The sequence below is a fragment of the Hemicordylus capensis genome, chromosome 1, assembly GCF_027244095.1.
Source record: "Hemicordylus capensis ecotype Gifberg chromosome 1, rHemCap1.1.pri, whole genome shotgun sequence".
Taxonomy (NCBI): domain Eukaryota; kingdom Metazoa; phylum Chordata; class Lepidosauria; order Squamata; family Cordylidae; genus Hemicordylus; species Hemicordylus capensis.
Window position 1 is genome coordinate 451086677 of NC_069657.1, and position 26256 is coordinate 451112932.

Consider the following 26256-nt stretch of genomic DNA (forward strand, 5'->3'; position numbering starts at 1 on the left):
CTAAGCTAGAGGTGACCAGAGCATGAGTAACTGTGGGCAAGTGATCTCTCTCCAGGTAAGGTCGCAGTTGGTGTATCAGCCGAAGCTGGAAAAAGGCACTCCAAGCCACAAAGGCCACTTGAGTCTCTAGTGACAGTGCTGGATCGAAGAGCACCCCCAGACTGCTAACCTGGTCCTTCAGGGGGAGTGCAATGCCATCTAGAACAGGCTGAGCATCATTCACCCGAGCTGAGGAACCACCGACCAACAGAACTCATGTCTTGTCTGGATTGAGTCTCAGCTTATTCACCCTCATCCAGTCCGTTACTGCATCCAAGCACCGATTCAGGACAGTCACCACTTCACCTGCATCTGATGAAAAAGTGAGATACAACTGAGTGTCATCTGCATACTGATGACACCTCAGGCTAAATCTCCTGATGACCTCTCCCAGCAGTTTCATGTAGATGTTGAACAGGATAGGAACCCTGCGGAACCCCATAGTATAACTGCCAAGGGGCTGAGCAGTAATCCCCCAGCACCATCTTTTGGGAACGGTCCTCAAGGTAGGAGCGGAACCACCTCCAAGCAGTGCCTCCTGCACCCAGCTCGGCCAGCCTATCCAAAAGGATAGGCTCCCTGTCCCTAAAGGGCTCACAATCTTTAAAAGAAACATAAGATAGACACCATCAACAGTCACTGGAGGGATGCTGTGCTGGGGACGGATAGGGCCAGTTGCTTTCCCCCTACTAAATAAAAAGAATCACCACTTTTTAAAAGTACCTCTTTGCTCAGTTAACAGGAGACTCAGATAAGTGGAAAAAAAGTTAATCAGCCTTTGATTTCAATCTTTCCAATGCCATAATGTTCATATTCCTCAGCCTGAAGGAAATATAAAGTAGTGTTGCATACCCCATCACTAATATTTTACAAATTGCTCTGTATACTCTGGTGGTGTTGGGGTCATTTTAACCAAAATTTCACTGATTGAGAAACTGACATTTGTTATGTACCAACATAATTGCCATCATCATTGACTCAATTATTTTTGCTGCTATTCATTCTTGTACTGGCAAATGTCCAAAGCAAGCCACATGGGTTGATGTTTCTGCGACTTCTTTGGAGCACATTTGACCCCAATACCTGATTAGTAATAAAGTACACTTTTGTTCAGGTGAGGGTTAAGCTTTCAGCACCAAATAGAATAGGTTGCAAGCCTGCAACATCATCAAAACATACTCAGTTCCTTGGCAAAAGCAAGTGGTTTTGAAAATCCCAACGATTTCAACAGTATTATTTATTGATCACTTATTATTTGCAAACATGTGAGTAGTCTTTTAGCCATACAACAACCTTGCTAGAGGCACAACACCACTATCCCCATTTAACAGATTAGCACTTAATGGGTAAAAAGACAGATATGCAGGTATGTGGCCTCAAGGCTGAAGAACTAGAATTCAGATAGTGAAACATGATACGAGGAAAGGAACAAAACTTGCAGTTTTGAAATCCTAAAGATTTTTGTGATTGGCATCTGCCCTATAAGGTTATTGTGGCAAAACAAAAATTCTTTTATTTGCAAGTCAGAAGTGAATACAAGAGACCTATTGGATCAGACCAAAGGTCCATTTGGACTAACATTCTGCTTCCCAACTAAGATGCCTTCAGAAAGCCCACAGGCAGGATTGGGAGACAATAGTAGCCCCCTGCAGCTGGTACTGCCCCCCTCTTGAATGCATAAACAGGCTTTAGCCAGAATTCTACAAATTTTGCTTTTGTTCAAGGTCAGGTTTGGTTACACCACTGAGAGCATGTACTTAATATTTCAAATAAAGAGATACTGGCTGGAGCTCTGACCTTTCCCCAGAAATATGATGGCTGAGGTTACACAATGCTGAAGGAAACACTCTGCATATGTTCAAACTTGCTTTCCCTTATTCTTCCTTTGTGTGTCCCAAGACATTAAAAACAGGTGCTAATTCTTGCTGAGCTAATTTCTAGAGTAGCTATTTGTTTAGAGCTCAGGAGGAACATGGAAGAAACATCAGGTCTCTCCCGCCCCTGTATTCCCTCCTGATCTCTTGTTGTTGTGCCGTTGAGTCAGTGTCGACTCCTGGCAACCACAGAGCCCTGTGGGTTTTTTTGGAAGAATAGAGGGGTTTACCATTGTCACCTCCCGTGCCGTATGAAATGATGCCTTTCAGCATCTTCCTATATCGCTGCTGCCCGATATAGGTATTTCCCATAGTCTGGGAAACATACCAGTGGGGATTCGAACCGGCAACCTCTTGTTCCCTGAGCAAGTTACTTCCCTGCTGTTCCATTAGGTGGCTAACCCTGATATCCTAGGCCTTGTCTAGCATATATCAGCTGTCAGGAAAGTGTGTGGGCTCCGTCTTTCCATGGTGAAATTGAAAACTCATTGTGCTCCTGACCCTGAGCCTTTCTCATCTGCCACTAGTCCCTAGCTTTTGATTCTTGTCCCTGGTATAACACTGGCTCACAGTGCCCCATGCATGTTTTAACACAACGTACATGCAGTTGCACAAGAGTGCTCTTGCACAAACCCCCAAATTGCCTAAACACAGTTTCTTAACTAAATGGCATTTATTTCCAATGGTTATAGTGTTGCACAACTCTGCTTGCATAATGTTTGCGATTGCACAGGAATGTTCTTGCACAATTGTGTGTACATTGTGTTAAAATGGACACGGGGCACTGTGTGCTTTGTGAACTGCTATTCCCAATTTGTCTCTTTTGCTGCTGCTGGTGATTTGGGGGGATGAAAAATTCTAGACCAGTCCAGACGCTTGTTTACCAGCCCACATCAACAGAAGGGATGGGCTGAGAGTGTGCCTGTTGTGAGCTGTGATGTCTTCCATGGACATCCCGATGACCTTCAGGCATATCCTTTTATTGTGTGGGGGTGGGGGCTGCTCATCCAAATGGCCACTCTACATACACAGACCCATACAGTATCACCACCACCACACAACAGAGTTATGGTGTTGGGATGTCTGTGGACAACATCACAGTAAAAATCGCATGGGCGAGTAAGGTATCATCATTAGCAGGGCTCCCTTGTCCTCTGAGATTCTTCTCCTTCAAGTTCAGTTCTGTCCTCGGACTGTCTAGAAGTTAAGTCTTGGTGTGTAACTGGAAGCATGGTGACCTTATTGCCGGTCGTGCAAATGCACATGTGTAATAAGTGCATTTGCACGATGGACACTAATAAGGCACCCCATAATGCAGATCCTGCCATATCCCATGATGCTTCTGGTGAGGCTCTTTTAGCACTGTTGAGTAGGATAATATATTCTAGGACCAGCTATTTCAGGGGGGGAAATCGTCGAATGCATAGCAGGCAGATAAGAGCCTTCAGAAGACCGTAATAGGTCTGGGGGTTGTCAGGCAGCAATCTTTGGTGTGAGAACAGGAATGCTGCAAGGATGCAAGAAAAGTGGCCCTGTTTGCAAAACGCTGGGAGAGCAAACTCAGCCGGATTGCAGGGACTTCTCTGTTATTCAGGGTGTCCAGGACAGGAGGCTCAGCTGTGGTGGATTTCCTCGCCTAGCTAGAAACTTGTTTCCCCTGCTGAGCAAAGAGGCACCTTTTTAAAGTGGTGATTCTCTTTATTGAGCAGGGGGAGAGCAACTGGCCCTATCCATCCCCAGCACAGCATCCCTCCAGTGGCGGTTACTGGTGTCTTTGTCTTAGGTTTATTTTTTAGATTGTTAGCCCTTTGGGGACAGGCAGCCGATTGATTAATTAACTAATTTCTGTATGTAAAATGCTTTGGGAACTTGGGTTGAAAAGCGGTATATAAATATTGGCCGTATTCGTATTCCCTTGCACCCATCTCTTCTTCCAGTTCTCCACTGGCACCTTGCCTCTCCCAGTTTGCCTCCATCATGCAGAGGTTCACCTAGGTAATTTTGGAGCCTGGACCTAAAAGGCCTTTGGAGCCGCGCCTCCACCCACAGCCCCTGGCTGTAAGTTAAGCATCATCCCCCTACATGCACACAGACCGTGACACATGCAATGTTTTTAACGTGTGGGTTTTTGAGGGCACAAACAGCAACTGACCTCCCAAGAACGTTAAGAATATAAAACAGGTCTATTGATGCAAATATGCATCAGCAGAAACATTTCCACATGCAACTCGACATATTCCCATCCCACATATTTCTTTCTCCACTCCCCGCTCTGCCTCTAAAGCACCCAGCGCAGGTCACGATCACACCCGGGACAGACTACAGAGGATTTGGGGGGCCCCGGGGGTGTGTGGAGGCCCTGGACTTTGGCCCCAAAGTCCAGGGGTAAGAGCGCCACTGCCATCATGTCATTTCTCATGCCAGGGACTTTTCCACATCCCTTTGTCTAGGCTCCTCCAGCCTAGCATTTGTGGTTGGTTGTATCCCAGAGGATGAGGCCTGAGGCTGCTATGCAACCACATGAGCGTTTTCTCAGCCAGCATTGCTTAGCAAAGCCCAAGCCAGACTCTGTTGCAGCAAACAGCATCTGTGGGGGGGGCCCACAGCAGCTTTGGGAAGGGGGTTCTTGATGGGGGAAATGGCATGGAACTCAAGGGCTAAATGCTCCCTACCCCCGTGCTGCCGAGGGTGGGCCTGCTAGTTTCTAAGAAAACCAGACCTCTCTCAAGATGATGGTTTGTAATGCCACACCTTATTTGGTATAATCATACATTCTCTGGACTGGGGACGAAATAGGAAGTGCGGTGGTGGGGTGCAGTAGCAGTGGCAGGGGAACTCCTGGCTACTGGGAGAATTTCAGCAGGCCTTGCTTCACCACAGCTTCGCGGAGAAATGGTAGAATTGCCATATTTTGTGTGTGCCTTTAAAACGGTAACCTGACACGCAAACCGGAAACAGGTGAAGTTTTTCCTGGCAGGAGAGAAAAGCGGTGTGGAAATCAGTGTTCCCTGCAACAGGGATTCTCATATATTGTTAACGACAACTCCCATAATCCCCAGCCAAAAGCCATTGCAGCGGAGAATGCCAGGAGTTGTAGTCAACAATTTTTTTAAAAAATTATTTTACATTTTATATCCCGCTCTTCCTCCAAGGAGCCCAGAGCGGTGTACTACATACTTACGTTTCTCCTCACAACAACCCTGTGAAGTAGGTTAGGCTGAGAGAGAAGTGACTGGCCCAGAGTCACCCAGCTAGTATCATGGCTGAATGAGGATTTGAACTCGGGTCTCCCCGGTCCTAGTCCAGCACTCTAACCACTACACCACACTGGCTCTTTTAAGAATCATATGAGAATCTCTGTTACAGGGAATACTGGTGGAAAACCTCACCTGTCTGCATGTCAGGATGCTGTTACAGATGCAGGATTAGGGTCATTAAAAGAAATTGGCAGTTCTAGGCTGAGAATACAGGAGGAACTTTGCTGGATGAGACCAAGCCCGAATCAGACATTATACTGTACAAGCGTACAGATTTCTGTACTCTCATAGATGTGTTTGTGTGAATGACTGTAACCCTTGCATTCATTTTAAAAGTGAACCTGGTTACAGGTCCTTCAAATGCATGGTACAGTGTACTTCTGTACCTGTGTTCAGCATAACTTGTGGATGACTGTACCTGTGTACAGATCTGTATCCGCGCACGCTGTACACTCATTGTACGAGTGTTGAACACAGCGTGTGAATGGGCCTGTTGTCTCAGCCACTATTGCAAACATGATGGCCCAGTCGCGTGGCTCGTGGCCTGCCATTCTGGAAGGCTTTGCTAGAAAAGTGCTCTAGCATTTGTCCCAGTATGGCTTCCCAACCTTCTGGATAGATCACTGATAGATCAACCTTTTCTCTGCTTTCCCTAGGCTGAACAGGTCTTCGTTTCACAAACCAGAACACATTCTTTTCCCCAAGGAAATAGTTGAGTAGCATGGCTTCTTTCTTCCCCTGAGGAGTCAAGTTCTAAAGGTGTGCTCACGTCCTCATAGAGCAGCTTGTAAAATACCCTTTTCACTCGGTTTTGACTTCTTCGTGGACGAAACAGGGACGAGCAAGGCTGGCCTGGCCCTACCGGATCGTGCCCCAGGTGAGGCACATATTTGGTGCTCCCCTCCATTCAGTCAACCACCCCTGCCCCAAGCTTCATTTTCTCAACCTTTGAGTAACTAACTTTGAATTGCATTGCACAGCATTGTGTTTTCCAGCACTGCAGCATAACACAGGACTATCAGGATGTTGTCTGTCAGAATTAAGCAATGACTGACGAAAGTGGGCCAGTGCCACACATCTGTTAAAGTGGAGGGAAATCCTTTAGAGCAGGGGTACACAACTCAAATGCCCTGATGGGCCAGAACCAACCACAACTTGGCATGCAGAGGCCAAGGTCAGTTTCCAGCACATTATTACGTTAAAATTAATTATCAAGTTGTTCTAGTACGAACTAATCTGCCTACTTTCCTTTCGCTATCCCTACAACTGGACTACATCTGGTCCAAATTGGTTAGGCATTTCATAAGTTAGCCCACTTGCACCTCAAACGTTCACACACCTGCCATCTTGAATCAGGGTGGGTGATATCATAACAAACTCTGCGTTTGAGGTGTCCCTATGTATCTCTACAACTGTACCAAATTTTGTTCAAATCTGTTCTCACTAGCATCTCAAGCGTTCACGTGTCCACCACTGCATTTTGGGCGGTATACAAATATGTTAAATAAATAAGTTTTCAGTCAGGGTGGATGGCATCTTTACAAACATGCCTTGAGCCATCCCTATGTGTCCCTACAGCTGTAGCAAATTTGGTTCAAATTGGTTAGATGGTCCACAAGTTAGCCCACTTGGGTCTCAAATGTTTACATGTCCACCATCGAACAGGGGTGGATGACATCATCACAATATACACCACTGAGGTGTCCCTGTGTGTCACTCACTACAACTGTAACAAATTTGCTTCAAATCAGTAGTCCACAATTTAGCCCACTTCTGCTTCAATCGTTTGTGTCCGCCATCTTGAATTCTCTGGGTGGCTCACAACACATTAAAAAACATCCAGTAAAAACACAAACACAAAACAAAAAAATACAAAACATTTTAAAAAACATTTTAAAATTAAAATCAATTTTTAAAAGCCTGAGTGAACAGAAAGGGTTTCACCTCTCATCTAAAAGAACAAAGTGGTGATGCCGGGAAAGCCTCACTGGGGACACTATTCCATAAACAGGGTGCCACCACCGAAAAATCCTTTCCCCATCCCTAGTAGCCACCTGCCTTACCTCATCTGGCAGGGGCACTCGGAGCAAGGCTTCTGGAGATCTTAAGGTCCGAGTCGGGACATATGGGGCAAGGTGCTCCCTCAGGTTACCTGGTCCCAAGACTTGTATAGGCTAGCCCAGAATTCCAGATGACATTGGAAACTTGGAAAGACGGTATCATCAGAGCACTTTTGACATCTTGAACATTTCACGCGTGCATGGCTCTAAGAACACAGCAGACACAAATGAGTTACACGACATAGTCACATCAACTGCCATCTTGTAGTGACTCCCTGCATACTTACCATACAAATTACCAAACCTTTATACTGCCCAAGGAATTCCCAGGTTTTACCAGTGCAAATGGCTATGGAATAGATGGAATGGAATGGAGGGAGGGCTATGGATGGAAGATGGCAGAGAGGTGCTTACTGTTCAGTGGACAACTGGGAAACCAGCACCCGGTTCAGTTCTTGAACTGGTGTCCGCCAGTCTTGCTCTGTGGAACATAGGAAGCTGCCATATACTGAGTCAGACCATTGGTCCATCTAGCTCAGTATGGTATGTACAGACTGGCAGTGGTTGCAGGCAGGATTCTTTCCCAGCTCCATCCTGGAGATGCCAGGGAGGGAACTTGGAACATGCAAGCATGCAGGTCCTCTTCCCAAAGCAACCCCATCCTCTGCAGGGAATATCTGCCAGTGCTCACGCATGTAATCTCCCACTCAAATGCAAACCAGGGTGGACCCTGTTTAGCAAAGGGGCCCATTCAAGAACAGCTCTCCTCCCGTGCTCACATGTATTTGTATGAGGAACGGTTTGACAAGGATGGCAATCTGCCACAACCAAGCTGATATAGATGAGAATGACTTTGAACAGTCTTTGAGGCTGATGACAATGATTTTTATGATCACCTAAAAGCACTTCACTTGAAAACTTTGTAGTTTCCTACACATTCCTAGAGACATATTATGATTTGAATATTTTCTGTAGATTAATGCTTCCCAAATATGAATATAGTAAGAAGTATTGCCACTGGTAGTTTCTTCATTTAATGGTCAGCCTATTACTTCAGAAATAAAATTTCTCTATATCTAAAAGGCTAAGGACCTGTGTGGCAAGCCCCGCCCCCATCGCAGCCACGACCAATAAAAATGCAGGGGCAGGGCTTGACATGTACAACCTTAGACCTGGGCAGCGAAAGTTCCCTCCTCGGTCCCACTTGGGTGGCTTAGGGCAGAAAACGGGAAAGGTGGGCAGGGAGCCGGATCGGCCAGTGGTGGGGCAGAGAAAACCACATGGTGGAGGAGACACAGCTGGTGGGGCGCGGGAGAGGGGCAACCGAGGCAAGCATGGTGGCAGAGGCGATGATACCCCCCTTCCTTGGGCCCTCCTGCCACCCAAATGACAGATTGGGCCATTTTTGCAGCCCATATCTGGGCTCTCTGTGTGCATGCACAGAGAGCCCCCAAATGGGCCGAAAACGGCCCGACCTGTCATTTGGGTGGCAGGAGGGCCCAAGGAAGGAGGTTTTGCCACATCCGCTGATATCCCGGATGGCAGCGGGGAGAGTGAGAGTCAGGGAGAACTGTTAGTATTGGATTAGTAAACTTGTCTGGCCACCATATGGTCACTGTTGCTTATTTATCTATCTAATTTATTTAAGGTATTTATACAACCCCAAAACTCACATCTCTGGGTGGTTTACAATAAAACAACACAAATTAAAACAAAGTTAGTGTTGGACTAGGACCAGGGAGACCTGAGTTCAAATCCCCCACCAGCCATGAAACTCACTGGGCAACTCTGGGCCAGTCACATATGTCTCAGCCTAACCTACCTAACAGGGTTGTTGTAAGGCTAAACATAAATTCCTTGTTTGAAGGAGGCAATGATTAGACAATGAGGGGTCTATGTAGTATGTAGTTCGGAAACTACAGTTAGTTCAAAATGCGGCAGCCAGATTTGTCTCTGGGGCAACTCGGAGAGATCATATTATGCCTGTTTTGAAACAGTTGCACTGGCTGCCGATATGTTTCCTGGCAAAATACAAAGTGCTGGTTATTACCTTTAAAGCCCTGAATCATTTAGGTCCAGGCTACCTTAAGAGAGCACCTTCTTTTGTATGATCCCCATCGCTCGTTGAGGTAATCCGGAGAGGTCCATCTCCAGTTACCACCGGTACGTCTGGTGGCGACTCAGAACCAGACCTTCTCTGTAGCTGCTCCTGGCCTATGGAATGCACTCCCAGCAGATTATCCGCAGTTTAGGCTCGCTGTTTCGGCCTTTAATAGAGCCCTGAAAGCTTACTTGTTTGGCCTGGCCTTCCAAAGTTTTTGAATTGTTTAGGAGTATTTTAATTTGTTTTAAATAGTTTTGAATTGTTTTAAAATTGTTTTTATATTGTTTTAAGTAGTGTGTTCTAGATGGTGTTTGTTTTATGTTTTTTAAAAATTTGTTGTGCACAACCCAGAGCCTTTGGATGGGGCATACTATAAATGTAATAAATAAATAAGTAATAAATAGATAACCAAGAGCATTACTCTGGGCTCCTTGGAGGAAGAGTGGAATATAAATGTAATAAATAAATACATAAAATTGAAACATTGAAATAATGTATAACTTTAACACAGTGTTAAGCTCTATATAATATTTATAAAATTATGCATTTTAAACTTTTATTTTTACGCAATAAGCTTTTTGTGGGGAGTGAAAGCCATAATGGCTAATAATTCACAAAATCAAAGGCCATTCTCATTATGATTCTCATTATCAAAGGCCATAATGGCTAATAATTCTACTAGGGTTATTAGCAATCCAAAATATGCTACCCAGTTTATTTACTCAAATTGTACCTATCAGCCCTTCTGGCCCATAGACTAAATGGTTGGTTGGTTATTTATTTATTTATTACACTTCTATCCTGCTTTGCTCCAAAGAGTTCAGAGTACATTAGATTCTAGGTTAGATTCCTAGAATGCCCCCTTTCTCCATTCTTGCAGAAATGTACACACAAATCCTTGTACTTTATTATTTCTCTGTGTAAACCGCTCTGAGTCATTTTTAGAAGGGCGGTATAGAAATCAAACAAACAAACAAACTTGAAGCAGGGTGGCGGGAACCACCAGATTAATACAACCAGGAAACATTTTATTGCATATTGGAATTCTTGTATTCCAGAGAGTCAGGATTATTCTAATCTCCTGCCTATGCTTTAACTACTAAACATCAGTTTGTTAAAATGAAAAATTTAAAGAAGAGACAAACATGGCTATTTTTAAAAGTTAACAAAATGAAACAAGTATGCTTCTCAACTTAAAGAACCAAGATTCACTCTGATTCCCCAGCCCACTCATTTCCTAATCCTGGGTTTGGGTGTGAAACAATCCAGGCTTTTGTAAAATGAGAATTCAAGAAAACAAATCATTTGGTATTTTTTAAAAATGGCAAACTGCCCTATATGAGCAGGAGGGCAGAAGATACATCTTTTAATAGGTAGATTATACCAAATTCTTTATAGATTTAAACCAAAAACAGGCAGAACTCTGGCAAAAGTTATGGTTGCCAATAGGGTCAAGGTTCCCAGCTTTGGGTCTGCATATGTTGGACTACAGCTCCCACCATCCCCAGCCACAATGGCCAAAGGCTGGGGATGGACTACAACTCCCACCTTCCCTTTGGTCACTGTGGTTGGGGATGACAGAAGTTGTAGTCCAATATCTGGGGACCTAAAGTTGAGAACCCTAGGGTTACACCTGTGACAAAAAAACCCAACAATTAGCAAACATCAACACCAGGGCGCAGATGGCTGGTTTTTGGCGGCATCCCTGTGATGACATTGTTTCAATGGACGGTGGATTTTATCTCACTAGTAAAATCTGACCCGCCACAGGATGAAGCCTCGCTAGTGGCTAAGCATCTCGGGTACCGTGAGGCGGTGGCATCTCCTCTGGCAGCCTGCACGGCTGGCACTGTGGACACCACCAGGTAAGCCTCTTCAATCCATCTCGGGGTCCAAAGGTTCCCTTTTGTACCTCATGCCCTGAGGGACACCTGTCTTTTCCATAGATCTGCAGGTGTAACCTTTCTCCCTTCAGCTTGCTATTGAGCCACTCCAGACTGAAACGTACAGCATGACCAAGCACGGATTGGCGGTCTGAGGGTGCCAAGAGAGATCCGAGGGAGAGCGGCTGGATCCTTGCCAGATACAGGACCTCGTTCTTAATGACGTTCCCTGGGACATAAGAAAGTTAAGGAAAAGATGTGTAAATTTTATTTATTTTTATTTATTACATTTTATATCCCGCTCTTCCTCCAAGGAGCCCAGAGTGGTGTAGTACATACTTAAGTTTCTCCTCACAACAACCCTGTGAAGTAGGTTAGGCTGAGAGAGAAGTGACTGGCCCAGTCTCATCCAGCTAGGATCATGGCTGCATAGGGATTTGAACTCGGGTCTCCCCGGTCCTAGTCCAGCACTCCAACCACTACACCACACTGGTAAAATAATCAACAGGAGAGGCAAAATGAACCAAGTGTGGTGTAGTGCTTAGTGTGTGGGACCAGGGACCAGGAGAGCCAGGATCAAATCCCCACTCAGCCACTGAGCTCACTTGGTAGCCAGTCACTGGGGCCTTTCACACGATTGCACAGGAGGGCAGGGGGAAGGCAGAGTAAGCCTACCTTCCCCATGCGGCTGCGCACATGATCGCCATGGCCATGACTCGTCTGGCATTCCGGAGGTCAAGGGAATCCCACAATGCACTGTGCAATGAGCGTGGGGCATTGGAGGATTCCCCCGGGAGACTGGTGCTCTAGGCACTCATCTCTGTTTCTGCACTGTTTGTAAGGAGTCTGCGCTGACCCATGATCCCGGAGCCTGGGTTGATGGGACGCTTGCTCCATCAACTCAGGCTAAGAGCTGGGCTTCGTTGCTAGGTCTGCTGCTGCAGCACCACCAGTATCCATGTAGAACCCAGTGGTTCTCATGGGCAGCCACAATAGTCGATGGACAATGTAGCCCAACAACATCTGGGGACCCAAGTTTTAAGAAATCCTGTCCTATTCCAATCTATGGAATAGGATAGTTTTTATTTATTTATTTTTAAATCAGATTTGTTTTGATATTTTTTAGCTCAATATTTTAATGTGTCTTTTTAATAATCTTGTTTTTAAATTTTATTGTGAGCCGCCTTGGGATCTTCTTAAAGAAAGGTGGGGCATAAATTTAGCAATAAATAAAAATAAATCAAAAAATCTACATACTCCTTTTCCCTGAAGTCCTGGAAAGCAAAGCAAACAGGTTCAACCCTAAACTTACCCAGCCCTGAGAAATATCTTTGGTCCAGAAGGGTGTAACACACGGGCGTGGCTTCACAAAGGGCCGCCAAAGCCTGTTCTTGATCGAACGCTGGGCTCAGGATGTCTGTAGCTGGTTGAGTGGTGGGAGAAGAACATGGGCGAATCCTGCAGTTGTAGAAGACAAGGAGACCCTGGTCGTTGAAGTGGAGGACCAACCTGAAAGTCAGAGGCAGAAGATTTTATTGATTTAGATGGCTCAAGGCAGCTAACTAGTAATATAACATGAAACCAGATCCAGTACCAGAAAGATACCATGTAATTGGATCATTGATTTAGTGGTACATAGGATCTGCCCGATACGATCGGTTCGTCTAGCTCCGTATTGTCTACACTGACTGACAGCAGCACTCCAGGGTTTCAGGCAGGAGTCTTGCCCAGCCCTACCTGCAGATGCTGCCAGGGACTGAACCTGGAATGCAAAGCAGGTACTCTGTCCCTGAGCTACAGCCGTTCTCTGGCTTCTTCACCCTGCTCTACTACGTGTCCAGCCAGCCTGCAGAGCTTTTAGCTGGTGCTCTTTCCCCAGACAGGGTGAGGAAGGAAATCTACAAAGGAGCCGGGGAGGGAGGGGCGCAGAGAATGTAGAAGTAATCCTTACTGGCTGGCGTGGCTCAGGGCCGGATTAAGCTAGTGCAGGGTCTACTTTATGTTATAAAGGGGCCCTAATTTTTTAAAAAATGCACATAAATATTAAAATATAAATTATTTACTTGCATAGTAAAGTAATTCAATTTTTCCATTTGCTATATTTTGGAGTATGGGAGACCAAGCCACAAACTCACACTTACTACAACAACAGTGAACATTTATATACCGTTTTCCAATCAAAATTCTCCAAGTGGTTTACATCGAAAATTAAAAGAGTGGAGAGATGATTCTCTGTCTCCAAAGGGCTCACACTCTAAAAAGAAAAATGCGGTAGGCACCAGCAACAGCTACTGGACAGATGCTGCGCTGGGCCTTCTCTTAAAAGACACATTTAGCAGGAAAGGGATCTTTTCTCCAACCTGGACCAAATAAAAGAGGTAAAGTTTTAACTTTAATTCCCAGTCGGAAGCCGGGCATGTGGGGCCCTCAAAAATGCGGGGCCCGTTAATGAGTTAAAGAAAATATTTAAAATGACATTTCCTAAGAGGCCAGAATCCTTCCTGCTGGGAATAATACAAGGTGCAATTTCTACAACTAATTCGACGTTTTTTATGTACGCTTCTACGGCGGCTAGAATTATATATGCACAGAAATGGAAGAGTAATGAATTGCCTTCAAAAGAAGATTGGCTGATAAAAATTTTGGAATATGCAGAGATGGCAAAACTTACAACACTAATAAGAGACCAAAATTTGGAATGCTTCAAAGAAAATTGGAAACCATTCTTATTGTATCTAAAGAACTATTTTCCTACTATGGACTTTACAGCAGGGTTCGAAATTTAGTAAAAAAACTGCAGGTTGGGTAGATTAGCTGTGTTTGTAAGGGTTTAAATTTATGTTTTGAACTATTATTATAGCAAGGGTAAACTTTATAGCTGATGACTCACGAAGAGATGTGTGCGCGAAGTCCACTTTTGTCTATTTGTAATCAATGACAATATTATTATTGTTAAAATTAATAAAAATTGAATTTGGGAAAAAAAAATGTGGGGCCCGTAGCAAATGCTACATTTGCTACTATGTTAATGTGCCATAGGCATAGCTGCTGCCACTGCTGCCACTTGCCCCCTCCCCAGTGCAGCTGAAGTGCTTGGAGGTCCGTATTTACCAAGCCGCCCATGCAGCGGTGGTGAGGTTGTAAAGAGAATTGCCTTTTACGAATCATCACCTGATCCCCCTTGTCAAGTGTAGCTGAACTGCCGAACTGGTTCAGTCAAATGGCCAGTTCGACCAAGCCAGTTCAGAAGCACGTGGTTCGGTTTGAATTTGATTCGAACCGAACCATGATTTTTGGTCCGTGCACACCCCTAACAGGGAGCTCACAAGCAGGTAGCCCTTTGCTGTACTAGAACATCCATTTTGCACCTTCATCCCACCAAAATAATATTGTTCAGTTTGGGTTAAAAAAAAACCCAACAAAGCAAAAATAAAGGCTGGTATCCAGGCGACGGTGAGTCAGACATCTTTAGAAATTGCAAGGTCCAGGAGTTAGACTAGACCTTTGGATCCGTTCTGTCTCACAGCCAACATTCAAGGTGACCTTCAAAATTCTGCCACTCCCATCAATGGCAGCAGAAATTGAGGGAGTCTGTTGCTGGGATTGTTGCCGCTCTGTGCAACCAAAGCAGATTATTGCTAGCATGATAACTCCTCTCGGTGGCCCAAAGGACCCTCTCCCTTCTTCCCTCCGTGAAATGTCACAATTCAAACCTGGGAATCGGATCGTTCCAGTCTCCTCTCTTGTTTGCCTTATTGGCCCTTGCAAACTCATTGGCTCGGATGCTTCCATAGAGGCCAAAGTGGAAGTGCAGCCATTTCCAAGGGTGCTCATCAGCATCTGCCTTAAGGAAGGGCGAACTGGCTTGCTCCTCCTCCTGCAGGTGGCGCTCTGGGTCAGAAGGAGCACCCTCATTTTTTTCCTGCTGGGTGGGGAAGCAGCCAACCCCACTAGCAGCTGTTCCTTGACCTGCTGGCCCATCACTGGACCGTCCCGGAGACTGATTCCTGCAGTCGGATGTCACTTCTTGAATGGCACCAAAGGCTAGGAATAAGTTCTTCCCATGAACCTAAATAATAGAAAAAAACAAGTGTTTATCCTCCATCTCCCCAGCAGTGAGTAGGGTTAGGCTTAGAATTTGAAGAACACACCGGAAAGAACAATGAACATTTTTTTAAAAAAAAACCAGCGCCAAATTCAATCAGAAGAAGCTAACTATTGAAACACTGCCAATGTAGCTTTAAAAGTGAAGAAAGCAGAGACACATACATAACCTTGTTTAAAAAGAAAACTGGTTTCTCTGGACAAGGTGCAAGATGTCCACAGACAGAAGTCTCCATTCTGGAGCTCTAGGAGAAGAGGGCCAGCAGGATGCTTCCATAATTGGGACCCTGTGGGGCCAGTTTCTCAAATCCATAAAGTTCTGCCTGTTCTGGATGGGGTTACACTCCCCCTGAAAGCTCAGGTATGTAACTTGGGAATGCTCCTGGATCCAAAACTCTCTCTGGTTTCTCAGGTTTAAGCAGTGGCCAAGAGCACTTTTTATCAGCTCCGGCCAATATGTCAGCTACACCCATTTCTGGAGGTAAATGACCTTAAAACAGTAGTACAAATGCTGGTAACCTCCAGGCTTGACTACTGTAGTACACTCTACGTGGGGCTGCCTTTGTACATGGTTTGGAAGCTACAACTGGTGCAGAATGTGGCAGCCAGATTGGTCTCTGGGAGAACACGAAGGGACCATATAACACCGAATCTGAAAGAATCGCACTGGCTACCAATATGTTTCCAAGTGTAATACAAAGTGCTGGTTATTATTATTATTATTATTACTTTTATATCCCGCTCTTCCTCCAAGGAGCCCAGAGCGGTGTACTACATACTTGAGTTTCTCCTTACAACAACCCTGTGAAGTAGGTTAGGCTGAGAGAGAAGTGACTGGCCCAACAAGTATCATGGCTGAATGGGGATTTGAACTCAGGTCTCTCCGGTCCTAGTCCTGCACTCTAACCACTACACCACACTGGCTCCTTACCTGTAATACAGGTGAAACTCAGAAAATTAGAATATCGTGCAAAAGTCCATTAATTTCAGTAATGCAAATTAAAAGGTGAAACTGATATATGAGACAGACGCATTACATGCAAAGCGAGATAAGTCAAGCCTTAATTTGTTATAATTGTGATGATCATGGCGTACAGCTCATGAAAACCCCAAATCCACAATCCCAGAAAATTAGAATATTACATGGAACCAAGAAGACAAGGATTGTAGAATAGAACAATATCGGACCTCTGAAAAGTATACAGTGTACTGTGCTTGAGTGGCCAGCAAACTCGCCTGACCTGACCCCATAGAGAATCTATGGGGCATTGCCAAGAGAAGGATGAGAGACATGAGACCAAACAATGCAGAATTGCTGAAGGCTGCTAATGAAGCATCCTGGTCTTCCATAACACCTCATCAGTGCCACAGGCTGATAGCATCCATGCCACGCCGCATTGAGGCAGTAATTGCTGCAAAAGGGGCCCAAACCAAGTACTGAATACATATGCATGCTTATACTTTTCAGAGGTCCGATATTGTTCTATTCTACGATCCTTGTCTTCTTGGTTCCATGTAATATTCTAATTTTCTGAGATTGTGGATTTGGGGTTTTCATGAGCTGTACGCCATGATCATCACAATTATAACAAACTAGTGTTTTGAAGCCCGTTTATAATAACGGGCGCTAGCCTTTTCCTCTCCCCTTTACTGTTTTTTTTTTAAAAGGCTGCCTCCGCCGCTGCCTCCGAAGTCCCACCCTCCCTCCCTCCCAACTTCCGAAACCACCTTACCCTGGCCCGTGACAGTTGAGCAAAGAAAGTCTTAAATTGAGGAGGGAGAGAGGAGCTCGCAAGCAGTGCTCCTCCCTCTGCAAAGGCTCTGCCCGAACTGGCGCTTGGGACTGAAAGGACGCAAGAGGCGTCCTTTCCGCCCCAAGCGCCAGTTCGGGCAGAGCCTTTGAAGAGGGAGGAGCACTGCTTGCGAGCTCCTCTCTCCCTCCTCAATTTACCTTCTTTGCTCAACTGTCACGGGACAGGGTAAGGTGGTTTCGGAAGTTGGGAGGGTGGGACTTCGGAGGCAGCGGCGGAGGCTGCATTTTTGCTTGTAGTTTTCTTCGGCCTTCGCTCGGCCTCCGGTCCCGGCCTCCGTCTCCCTGCACCGGTCTGGGCCTCTGCCGCCATTCCCCCTCCCGCCACCCACCGCGGCCCGTGTCTCCGGCCGGGGCGGCCACCCAGGGCTCCGGCGGGCCCGCCACCCACTGCCGCCGCCCGCGGCTCCAGCGGGCCCGCCATCGCCGCCCGCAGCTCCGGCCAGGCCCTCCGCTCCCTGGGGCCTCTCCCTTGCCGCCGCGGGTGTCCTCTGGCCAAGGCGGCGGCGGCCAGTGTTCCCCGGCGCCGCTCACCCAGCTTCTTCGGGGCGGCTGCTTCTGGCCGCCCAAGATGGCCACCGGGTGCCGGCCGTCGTGTCTCCCTTGCCCTGTTCTGCACATGCGCTCCGCGCATGCGCAGAACAGGCCAGGGAGGCACGGACACACGCTTGGTGTCCGTCCACGGACGGACACCAAGCGTTTTATTAGAGAGGATTAAGGCTTGACTTATCTCGCTTTGCATGTAATGCGTCTATCTCATATATCAGTTTCACCTTTTAATTTGCATTACTGAAATTAATGGACTCTTGCACGATATTCTAATTTTCCGAGTTTCACCTGTAAAGCCCTTAACGGCTTAGGTCCAGGATACTTGAGAGGGCGCCTCTTTTGTCATGAACCCTGCTGCTTATTAAGATCATCTAGGGAGGTTCGGTTATGGTTGCTGCCAGCTCGGCTGGTGGCGACTCGGGGCCGGGCCTTCTCTGTGGCTGCCCCATGGCTTTGGAATGCACTCCCTGTCAAAATAAGAGCTTCTCCATCTTTGCTTGCTTTTAAAAAAGACCCTTAAGATGGCCCTTTTTTCTCAGGCTTTTAATTAAAAATAATTTTAAACTATGTAATTGTTTTACTCTCTGAAATTGTTTTGTTGTATTCTGTGAATTGTTTTTATTTTATGAAAGTGTTTTATTTAATTTTTGTATTGTAATTTGGATTATGTACAGCCTCTAGGGAGACAGACAGACAGACAGATAGATATGGTGGTATATAAATATGGTTAAACAAACACCTTGTCATCCTTTCCACATCCCCTCCTGCAAGGGCACCCATATTTCTGAATTAGTGTTCATAATGCCGTCCTTGCATCAGGTGTACAATTTCCTATATGACCTGACCAGTAGGTGAGGCCCGTCATTGATCGGGCAAGTTATTTGCGTAGCTTAGGGATGTTCAAGAAATTAAGCATATGTTAACAGAAATTTGTATCAATGTGCTTGCAAAAGGAAACTAAAAGAAGTTTGAAATTTGTGGGATTTCAGCTTCAATAATTACAGGTGGCCCTCATTATTTGAGAGAGTTCTGTTCCTGCCAATTTCACGGATAACAAAATTGTGAATAGAGACCTTAACCCTATGGAGATTTGGGGTGGGGTTAAGTTCCTTGAACTAAAAAAAATGCTTAAAAGGCAGGGAGGGGGCAGAAACAAGGGTAGAAAAGCATAATACCTTGTTCTCCAGGAATGTCCCCCAAATCCTCTTATTTTAACAAACAAATGGCTGTGCTTCAAAATGATGTCATTTCTGGCCACCCGGGAAGCACGGATAAGCAAAAATTGCCTATATTTCATGTTGTGGATAAAAATACTGCATCCTAGACCCATATGTGGACACATGAAACTGTGATCCGCAGATAAAAAGGATCTCTGTATTTATTTTCTTGAATAATGACCACATATGGTAAATTTAAATCATAGTAAATCTGAATCTGAGAAAGATCTTCAGCATTATGTGGTTTTGGAATTATTGATCGGATTATTAAAAATCTGTTGAGAACAACAATTAAAACATGATTATATTCAGAATTTCTACTAAATAATTTAGATATCTTTAAATCTTTCCCCAAGCATTGCCTGGTGTAAAAAAAGTAGTGCTTTCATCTAATTTCAGTGGCAGGATTGTTCATGCAAAATTTGGCTATCTGTAGGCCATCGGGAAGTGTGACCTTATTGTGCACAGACACACAAGAGTTGTAGTCCAACAACGTCTGGGTGCACAAGTCTGAGAACACCTGCGGTGTTGACTGAAAGAACAATATGCTACTTCTCAGGTCAAACAGGACAAGACTCACTTGAGTGTCACACAGCATCAGTGACTTCAGCTCCTCTGGGTTCATCTGCTTCGTGCTTCCTCCCACTTTGGTCACTTTCTGCCCCACAAAAGGAGTGCAGAGAAGTTGGAACCTCTTCACAGACGGGCCTTCCGGCATTGCTGTGGGAGTATGGCGGCGGCAGCAGCCGAGTTCCCAAGGCTTACGTGGGACTGCAAGAGTGCCAAATTGGGTCAGAAATGCCCAGCACCGTCATCATCATCCACCACCAACACACACTGGAGCTAAATGGAGTCATTTTGACATTCTACCATGATAAGCCCTGAACATTCTATTGGTCATAAAAACAAAGCCATCTATCAAATCTGCCCCATCATTTACAAACATCAAGTAGGTAACATGAGACACCACCACTCCAAATTTGGTCCAGATCGCTTGAAAAATCATTGAGACACAGCAGCTGAAATTTCAGCTCCTGAGAGAGAGAGAGAGAGAGAGAGAGAGAGAGAGAGAGAGAGAGAGAGAGAATGGTTGCTTTTTTTTGCCATCAGATAACACACCTTACTTTTTAAAAATGCCCCCCTTTAAAAATAAAAATCAGGTATATGCTAGTGAATGACCTTGTGTTTTGAAACAAGCAAGCAAACAAACAAATCCAGTATTTCTGGAGTCATTGGCCTCTGAAGTCCCCATAATAAAGGGTGGACCCAACAAAGGGTGCTTATCATAAATTTTGCGCCCGGAGGGTTCTGAAGAGAGGTGCCAGGCCTCCTGGGTCTCAACGTAGCTGCTTGATCAGGAGATTCTCGGAGCGCACGCTGGCTCTTCTAGACTTCTCTTTTATTTGCCTCCCTCCATCGAATCTGCAGCAAGGCACCGTATCCATTGGAAGTCCAACGGCATCTGCCAACCCAAGTCCAAGAACTCCAGAAACAGGTCTATTTGTACTGGGTACTGCAGTCCCCAACCTGGCCAGTATCCGCCCTTGTGCCATGCTGGGGTGAGGCAGGAGAGGGGCTGGGCCGAGAAGAAAGAGAACGGGTTCGAGTTGTACCTACAGCACCTTTTCTGCTCTGCCTTTACCGGCTGCCACTGCTGGGCAACCAAGGTTGGGCACTCCTGAGCTCGTGGTTAGATGCCAGACTAGACCTGGGGCACCCTGGCTTCCAGTCCCCGCCAGCCATAAAACACTGAGTGGCCTTGAGCTAATCACTGCATCTCGGCTTTCTGAACCTCACAGGGTTGTGGTGAGGATAAAATGTGTGGGAGCGACACCCACGTGCATTGCGCTGAGTTCCTTGGAAGAAGGGCAGGTCCAAGGTGTGAGAAATAAAGCAGAGGGCATTTCACAGTGTGCACCTGGACATGGGTGCCAAGCTGCTTCCCGCAGAGTCAGGCCTTTGGTCCATCCAGATCTGTAACTGTCTACATGAACTGGCAGCAGCAGCAGCAGCTCACCAGAGCTAGACAGCCAAGAGCGCCCTCTAGTGCCTGGTCGGCAACAATGCACAGAAATGCAATAGGGACATGGGAGGAGGGCTGGTCTTGAGGTACCACACATGAATCAACCCTTTCTAAGCAGGGTCTGCCCTGGTTTGTATTTGAATGGGAGACTACATGCATAAGACATCCCCCTTTGGTGATGGGGCCACTCTGGGAAGAGCATCTGCCTGCTTGCATGCAGAAGGTTCCAGGTTCCCTCCCTGGCAAGCATCTCCCTGTTAGGATGGAGAGAGACGCCTGCCTGCAACCTCGGAGAAGCCACTTCCAGTCTGGGTTGACAATACTGAGCTAGATGGACCAATGGTCTGACTCGGTAGAAGGCAGCTTCCTCTGTTCCCAACAACTCAAGGAGCTGAAATATAAACCAGCAGGACTAAAGGAATAAACAGCAAGTTCACACCTTCATACTTCAGTTTATAGCTGGGGAACATTTGATACCTATCCGGTGACAACTAACCACTTACCACAGCATTCAACCCTGACTGCTACAAAATACGAACTATGCTGCAGCTCCCAGACCCTGCAGGAGCCATTTTTCATTGCAGCAATCTAAAGCTGCAGCTGGCAAAGTTCACCCCGCTCCTCTTTTGGCAAATCTTAGTAAGGGCAGGCATCTTTACAGGGCTTTGATCTAGCATCGATTGATCGATTAAAAGTGCCGTCAAGACAGTGTCGACTCTTAGTGACCACATAGATAGATTCTCTCCAGGATGGTCTGTCTTCAACTTGGCCTTCAAGGTCTCTCAGTGGTTCATCCATTGCTGTCATAATCATGTCCATCCACCTTGCTGCTTGTCGTCTTCTTCTTCTTCTTCTTCTTCTTCTTCTTCTTCTTCTTCTTCTTCTTCTTCTTCTTCTTCTTCTTCTTCTTCTCTTTCCTTCAACTTTCTCCAGCATTATGGACTTCTCAAGGGAGCTCGGTCTTCGCATAATGTGTCCAAAGTTTGAGCCTGATCATTTGTGCCTCGAGTGAAAATCCTGAATTGATTTGTTCTAGGATCCATTTGTTTGTTTTCCTGGCTGTCCATGGTCTCCTCAAAAGTCTTCTCCAACACCAAAGTTCAACAGCATAAATGCTTTTTCTGTGTTGCTTCTTCAGCTTTCGCATCCATAGAATGTCATGGGGAAAACTGTTGGCCGAACAATTCTGATCTTTGTAGGTATAGACACGTCATGGCAGCTAAATATCCTTTCCAAGGCCTTCATTGCAACCCTACCAAGTGCTAGTCTGCAGCACATTTCTTGACTGCTGGATCCTGTACTGTTGATGAGGTAAGGTAAAGTGTGCTGTCGAGTTGGTGTCGACTCCTGGCGCCCACAGAGCCTTGTGGTTTTATTTTGGTAGAATACAGGAGGGGTTTCCCATTGCCTCCTCCCACGCAGTATGAGATTCTGCCTTTCAGCATCTTCCTATAACGCTGCTGCCCAATATAGTACCAGCGGGGATTCAAACCAGCAACTTTCTGCTTGTTAGTCAAGTATTTCCCCGCTGCACCACTTAAGATAATAAGGTAAAGTGTGCCATCAAGTCGATGGTCGACCCTAAAAGGCAGACGCTAACCACCACTTCAATGTCTTCATTGTCAGTTCTGAGGCTGCTTGCTGTATCCGTTGTCATTAGTTTAGTCTTCTTTACATTTAGTCGTAGTCCCATTTTTTCACTGTGCTCCTTGGCTTTCATTATTAGAGCATCTAGCATGGAACTATAATCATCATTGAGCCCCTGGTGGTGCAGTGGTAAAACTGCCGCCCTGTAACCAGAAGGTTACAAGTTCGATCCTGACCAGGGGCTCAAGGTTGACTCAGCCTTCCATCCTTCCGAGGTCGGTAAAATGAGTACCCAGAATGTTGGGGGGCAATATGCTAAATCATTGTAAACCGCTTAGAGAGCTCCGGCTATAGAGCGGTAGATAAATGTAAGTGCTATTGCTATTGCTATCATGGGGAGGAGAGCTGGTCTTGTGGTAGCAAGCATGCATTGTGCCCTTTGCTAAGCAGGGTCATATTTTTTGTTGGAACTAGTGGACCTTATTTTGGATAAGAATTACTTTAGGTTTGAGGACCAATTCTATTTTCAAATCAAGGGTGTTGCAATGGGCAGTTCTGTAGCCCCCAGTGTGGCCAATTTGTTTATGTCTTCTCTAGAAGATACATTCATTTGGAATGAGACAGCTAATCCATTTTTTGCTGAGATTTTCATATACAAACATTTTATCGATGACATCCTAATTATTTTTACGGATGCTACACAATTTCAGTCTTTTCTGGGGTGGATCAGTGAACTTCACACCAATATTAAGTTTACCAGTAACTCCAGCCAATATATGGTTCCGTATTTGGATACCAATATTCGGGTAAATAAAGAACATAAATTGGGCTTCTCTTTATACAGGAAGCCTATGGACAGGAATACATTCCTTCATTATGATCCTTGGCATCCAGGATATTTAAAGAATAATCTTCCCTTTGGCCAGTTTTTACGGGTCAAAAGAAATTCTACAGATACCAGCCTTTATCGTAGGGAAGCTGATTTTTTATCCTCTCAATTGGGGAATAGGGGATACCCAAAGGAAGTCATATATAGAGCAAAGTCTAGAGCAGATACCACCAGACGAAGTGATTTATTGCAGGATACCCCGAGGAAACAGGTGGACCAGTTGATTTGGTCTTTAGATTACACTTCATTATCTTATCAGATTAAAAAGATTATTTTTAGACATTGGCATCTTGTTTCTGATATCCCTGGTTGCAAAAAACCTCCTATGGTGGCCTTCAGAAAAACTAAGAGTCTACAGGTAAGAAATTTCTTAACTCATTCAGACCTCACAGAGCAGGGCTTCACTAGGTTTTCATTCTTGTGGGAATTGTGCAGCTTGCTCTTTCTGTCTTCCTACTTCTGTCTATTGGGACCCTACTCTGAAGAAAAATGTGAGTTTAAAATTTTTTGCCAACTGTAAGACCAAAGGGACTGTTTATGTTATAGTGTGTCCATGTAACCTGTGGTACACTGGGAGCACTATCAGACCTGTCAAGACCCGTATCCTCGAACATTGTTCTAGACTTAAGCACAGTATATTAGATGCCCCCTTGGTGCCACATTTTATTGAGAAGTCTCATTCACCCGAAGATTTAAAGTTTTTTGTGTTTAAATTTATTCCAAGGTCCTTTGATAAACAAGACAAGCAGAGGATCCTTCTCCAAAGAGAATCATTTTTTATCCACAAGTTTAATACATGCATACCCAATGGGTTAAATGTCAATTGTGATCTCTCCTGTTTTCTTTAAAGACCTAGACACTATAGGCTAGCACTACTATCACACCTGTTTCTACGTTCTCACTCAGTGTGTGATTGAATGATGGCTTGTTGGTGAGAGTATTTAACTCCCATTTCAAGCACCATTCAGCAAGGAATTTAGTAGGTCTAGGCAGGCATGTTGGTGTGGTGCCGCCTTTTAGGACAAGGTTTTTCCAGATTGAAGGTTGGTGTATGCGTATCCATTACATGTTTTTTCTTGTATGTTGTTAGCATTGATATTCATTTGTATGACCATTGATGCACAGATTTCCAGATTTCTGATGAAGATTCTTACAAAACAGATTATTACCTAGGATGTCTGTCAGCTCTACTTTCAAGATCACTGTGCTCTGATTCTGATTCCAGCTGCATCTTCAAGATTGTCATGCTTTAGAATCCAGCTTCATTTGCAAGACTTTTGTGCTCAGCCTTTAGGCGAAGGCTTCTGGGGTGGAGTGCTACTCTTCGCATGGTTTATTGCCACATTCCAGTATACAGCACCTCCTCCACCTTTGTGCATGATGAACTTTAATGACTGTTGCTTATTGTACTCATTATATTGTATGGAGCGTGTACTGCCCTTATCTATGTATTTATTATACTTATCACAGGGGTGCCTGTGAGTCACTGCTATTACATTTCTATGTAATATTAGTATTAATAGGAACATAGGAGATCCTTACAACCCTATAAGGTAGATTAGCATCGATACTTTAGACTAGAATATTCTTTTCGTAGGCAAATTGCTGGGTAATTGTCCGGAATGGTTGGCTGGTGGTCCATGAAAGGGTTAGATATGATTGGAAGACAGGGTTTGCAACCTCAGGGGCCCCCACCATGTCATTGGGGGCTACAACTCCCATAATCCACATCCACAATGGTTTGTGCTCTCATACATGTGTTTGCGTGCATGACTGTACCTGTGTCCATTTTAAAAGTCTACCTGGCTACAGGCACCTTCAAATGCAGGCTCCAGCTGTGTACTGCTTTATGCACATCAAAGTGTAATTGCACATGCATCCACGGTGCACACACTGTACATGTGTTGAACATAATGTGTGAGCAGGATTTGTGTTATGCTTTAAAGGGGGGGGGGGAGAGATGGTACCTCTCAGGGGATGCCCTCTGCAGATACTCGGGGACATCTCAAAACCTTTCTGCTGGTTATCAAAGCAAGGCACTCTGCACATGCAGCTTTCATGCAACCAGTGATGCAGCTGCAAACTCAGAATTGCAGGTGCTCTCCCTGACAGCCGCAACGGCCATGCCCACCCCAACAGCCGGAGAACCTGAAAAGTGCCGGGGCTCCATCCCTGCACGCTCCCTGGCCACGACACCCCCTACACACAACACTCAGCTCCATGCACCAGAGTCCTTACAAGGCAATGCTGACCGGGCGAGAGCGTATGATTTGGAAAGTTAAACTACGCGCCTGCTGATTCAAACACGTGTATTGCCTTTGGTGAATTCACACGTGAATGAGCCAGCCATCATAACAACACCCCCCCAGAGACCGTTTCCACATCAACGCAAATGCCCTGCTTTTCACAGACACTACAGCCCGTGCATCCGCGCAGAACCCTCGCGTAGCAATCGGGTTATGCAAATGCACGTGTGAACCAACTCGGAGCGTTTCCGGCTGCTCAGTCAACCTGGGGCGCGGGCAAAATCGCTTCCTCCTCCGAGTTCTGCTCAAGGCATCCCTTTGGAGAAGCTTGCTGCTCACCCTTGCAAAGGGGCCAGATCCGAAGTCTCTGCGCCCGCAGACGCGCCTTTTAAAGTAACGCCACTGACAGGCAGACTCAAGCATCAGGCCGAGCAATCGCCCTCCGAGCCACATGCCGCGGGAACGCCCCAGCCAGCTTTCCTTGCAAAGCAAAAGGCTCAGCTCTTTCCTTTCTAGAGGCAGCAAGAAGGTCCCGAGGCGGGCTGAGAGCGGCGCAGAAAAGGGGAAAACCCCGGGGAAGGTGGCCCTTGTTTTGTTTTTGCAGGAGACGCCGG

The 26256-nt window shown here is 45.6% G+C and overlaps 1 protein-coding gene across 1 annotated transcript; it reads right to left on the reverse strand.

The window, feature by feature from the left end:
• Positions 1–10357: 10357 nt before the first annotated feature.
• On the reverse strand, positions 10358–26082 carry NEIL2 (nei like DNA glycosylase 2). Its single transcript, XM_053284877.1, has 5 exons — positions 25982–26082; positions 19478–19668; positions 14931–15286; positions 12530–12726; positions 10358–11446 (listed from the first exon to the last, which is right to left on the reverse strand). Exons 2-5 carry the CDS (start codon positions 19613–19615, stop codon positions 11124–11126), a joined length of 1014 nt encoding a protein of 337 aa, XP_053140852.1. The 5' UTR covers positions 19616–19668; positions 25982–26082; the 3' UTR covers positions 10358–11123.
• Between the last annotated feature and the right edge of the window lie 174 nt (positions 26083–26256).

Coding starts and splice junctions, on each gene's coding strand:
- NEIL2 (XM_053284877.1), bottom strand. CDS start 19,615: ATGCCGGAAGGCCCGTCTGTGAAGAGGTTCCAACTTCTCTGCACTCCT. Junction 15,287..19,477: donor TGATGCTGTGTGACACTCAA/GTGAGTCTTGTC, acceptor TCTATTATTTAG/GTTCATGGGAAGAACTTATT. Junction 11,447..12,529: donor AAGATATTTCTCAGGGCTGG/GTAAGTTTAGGG, acceptor CTTATGTCCCAG/GGAACGTCATTAAGAACGAG.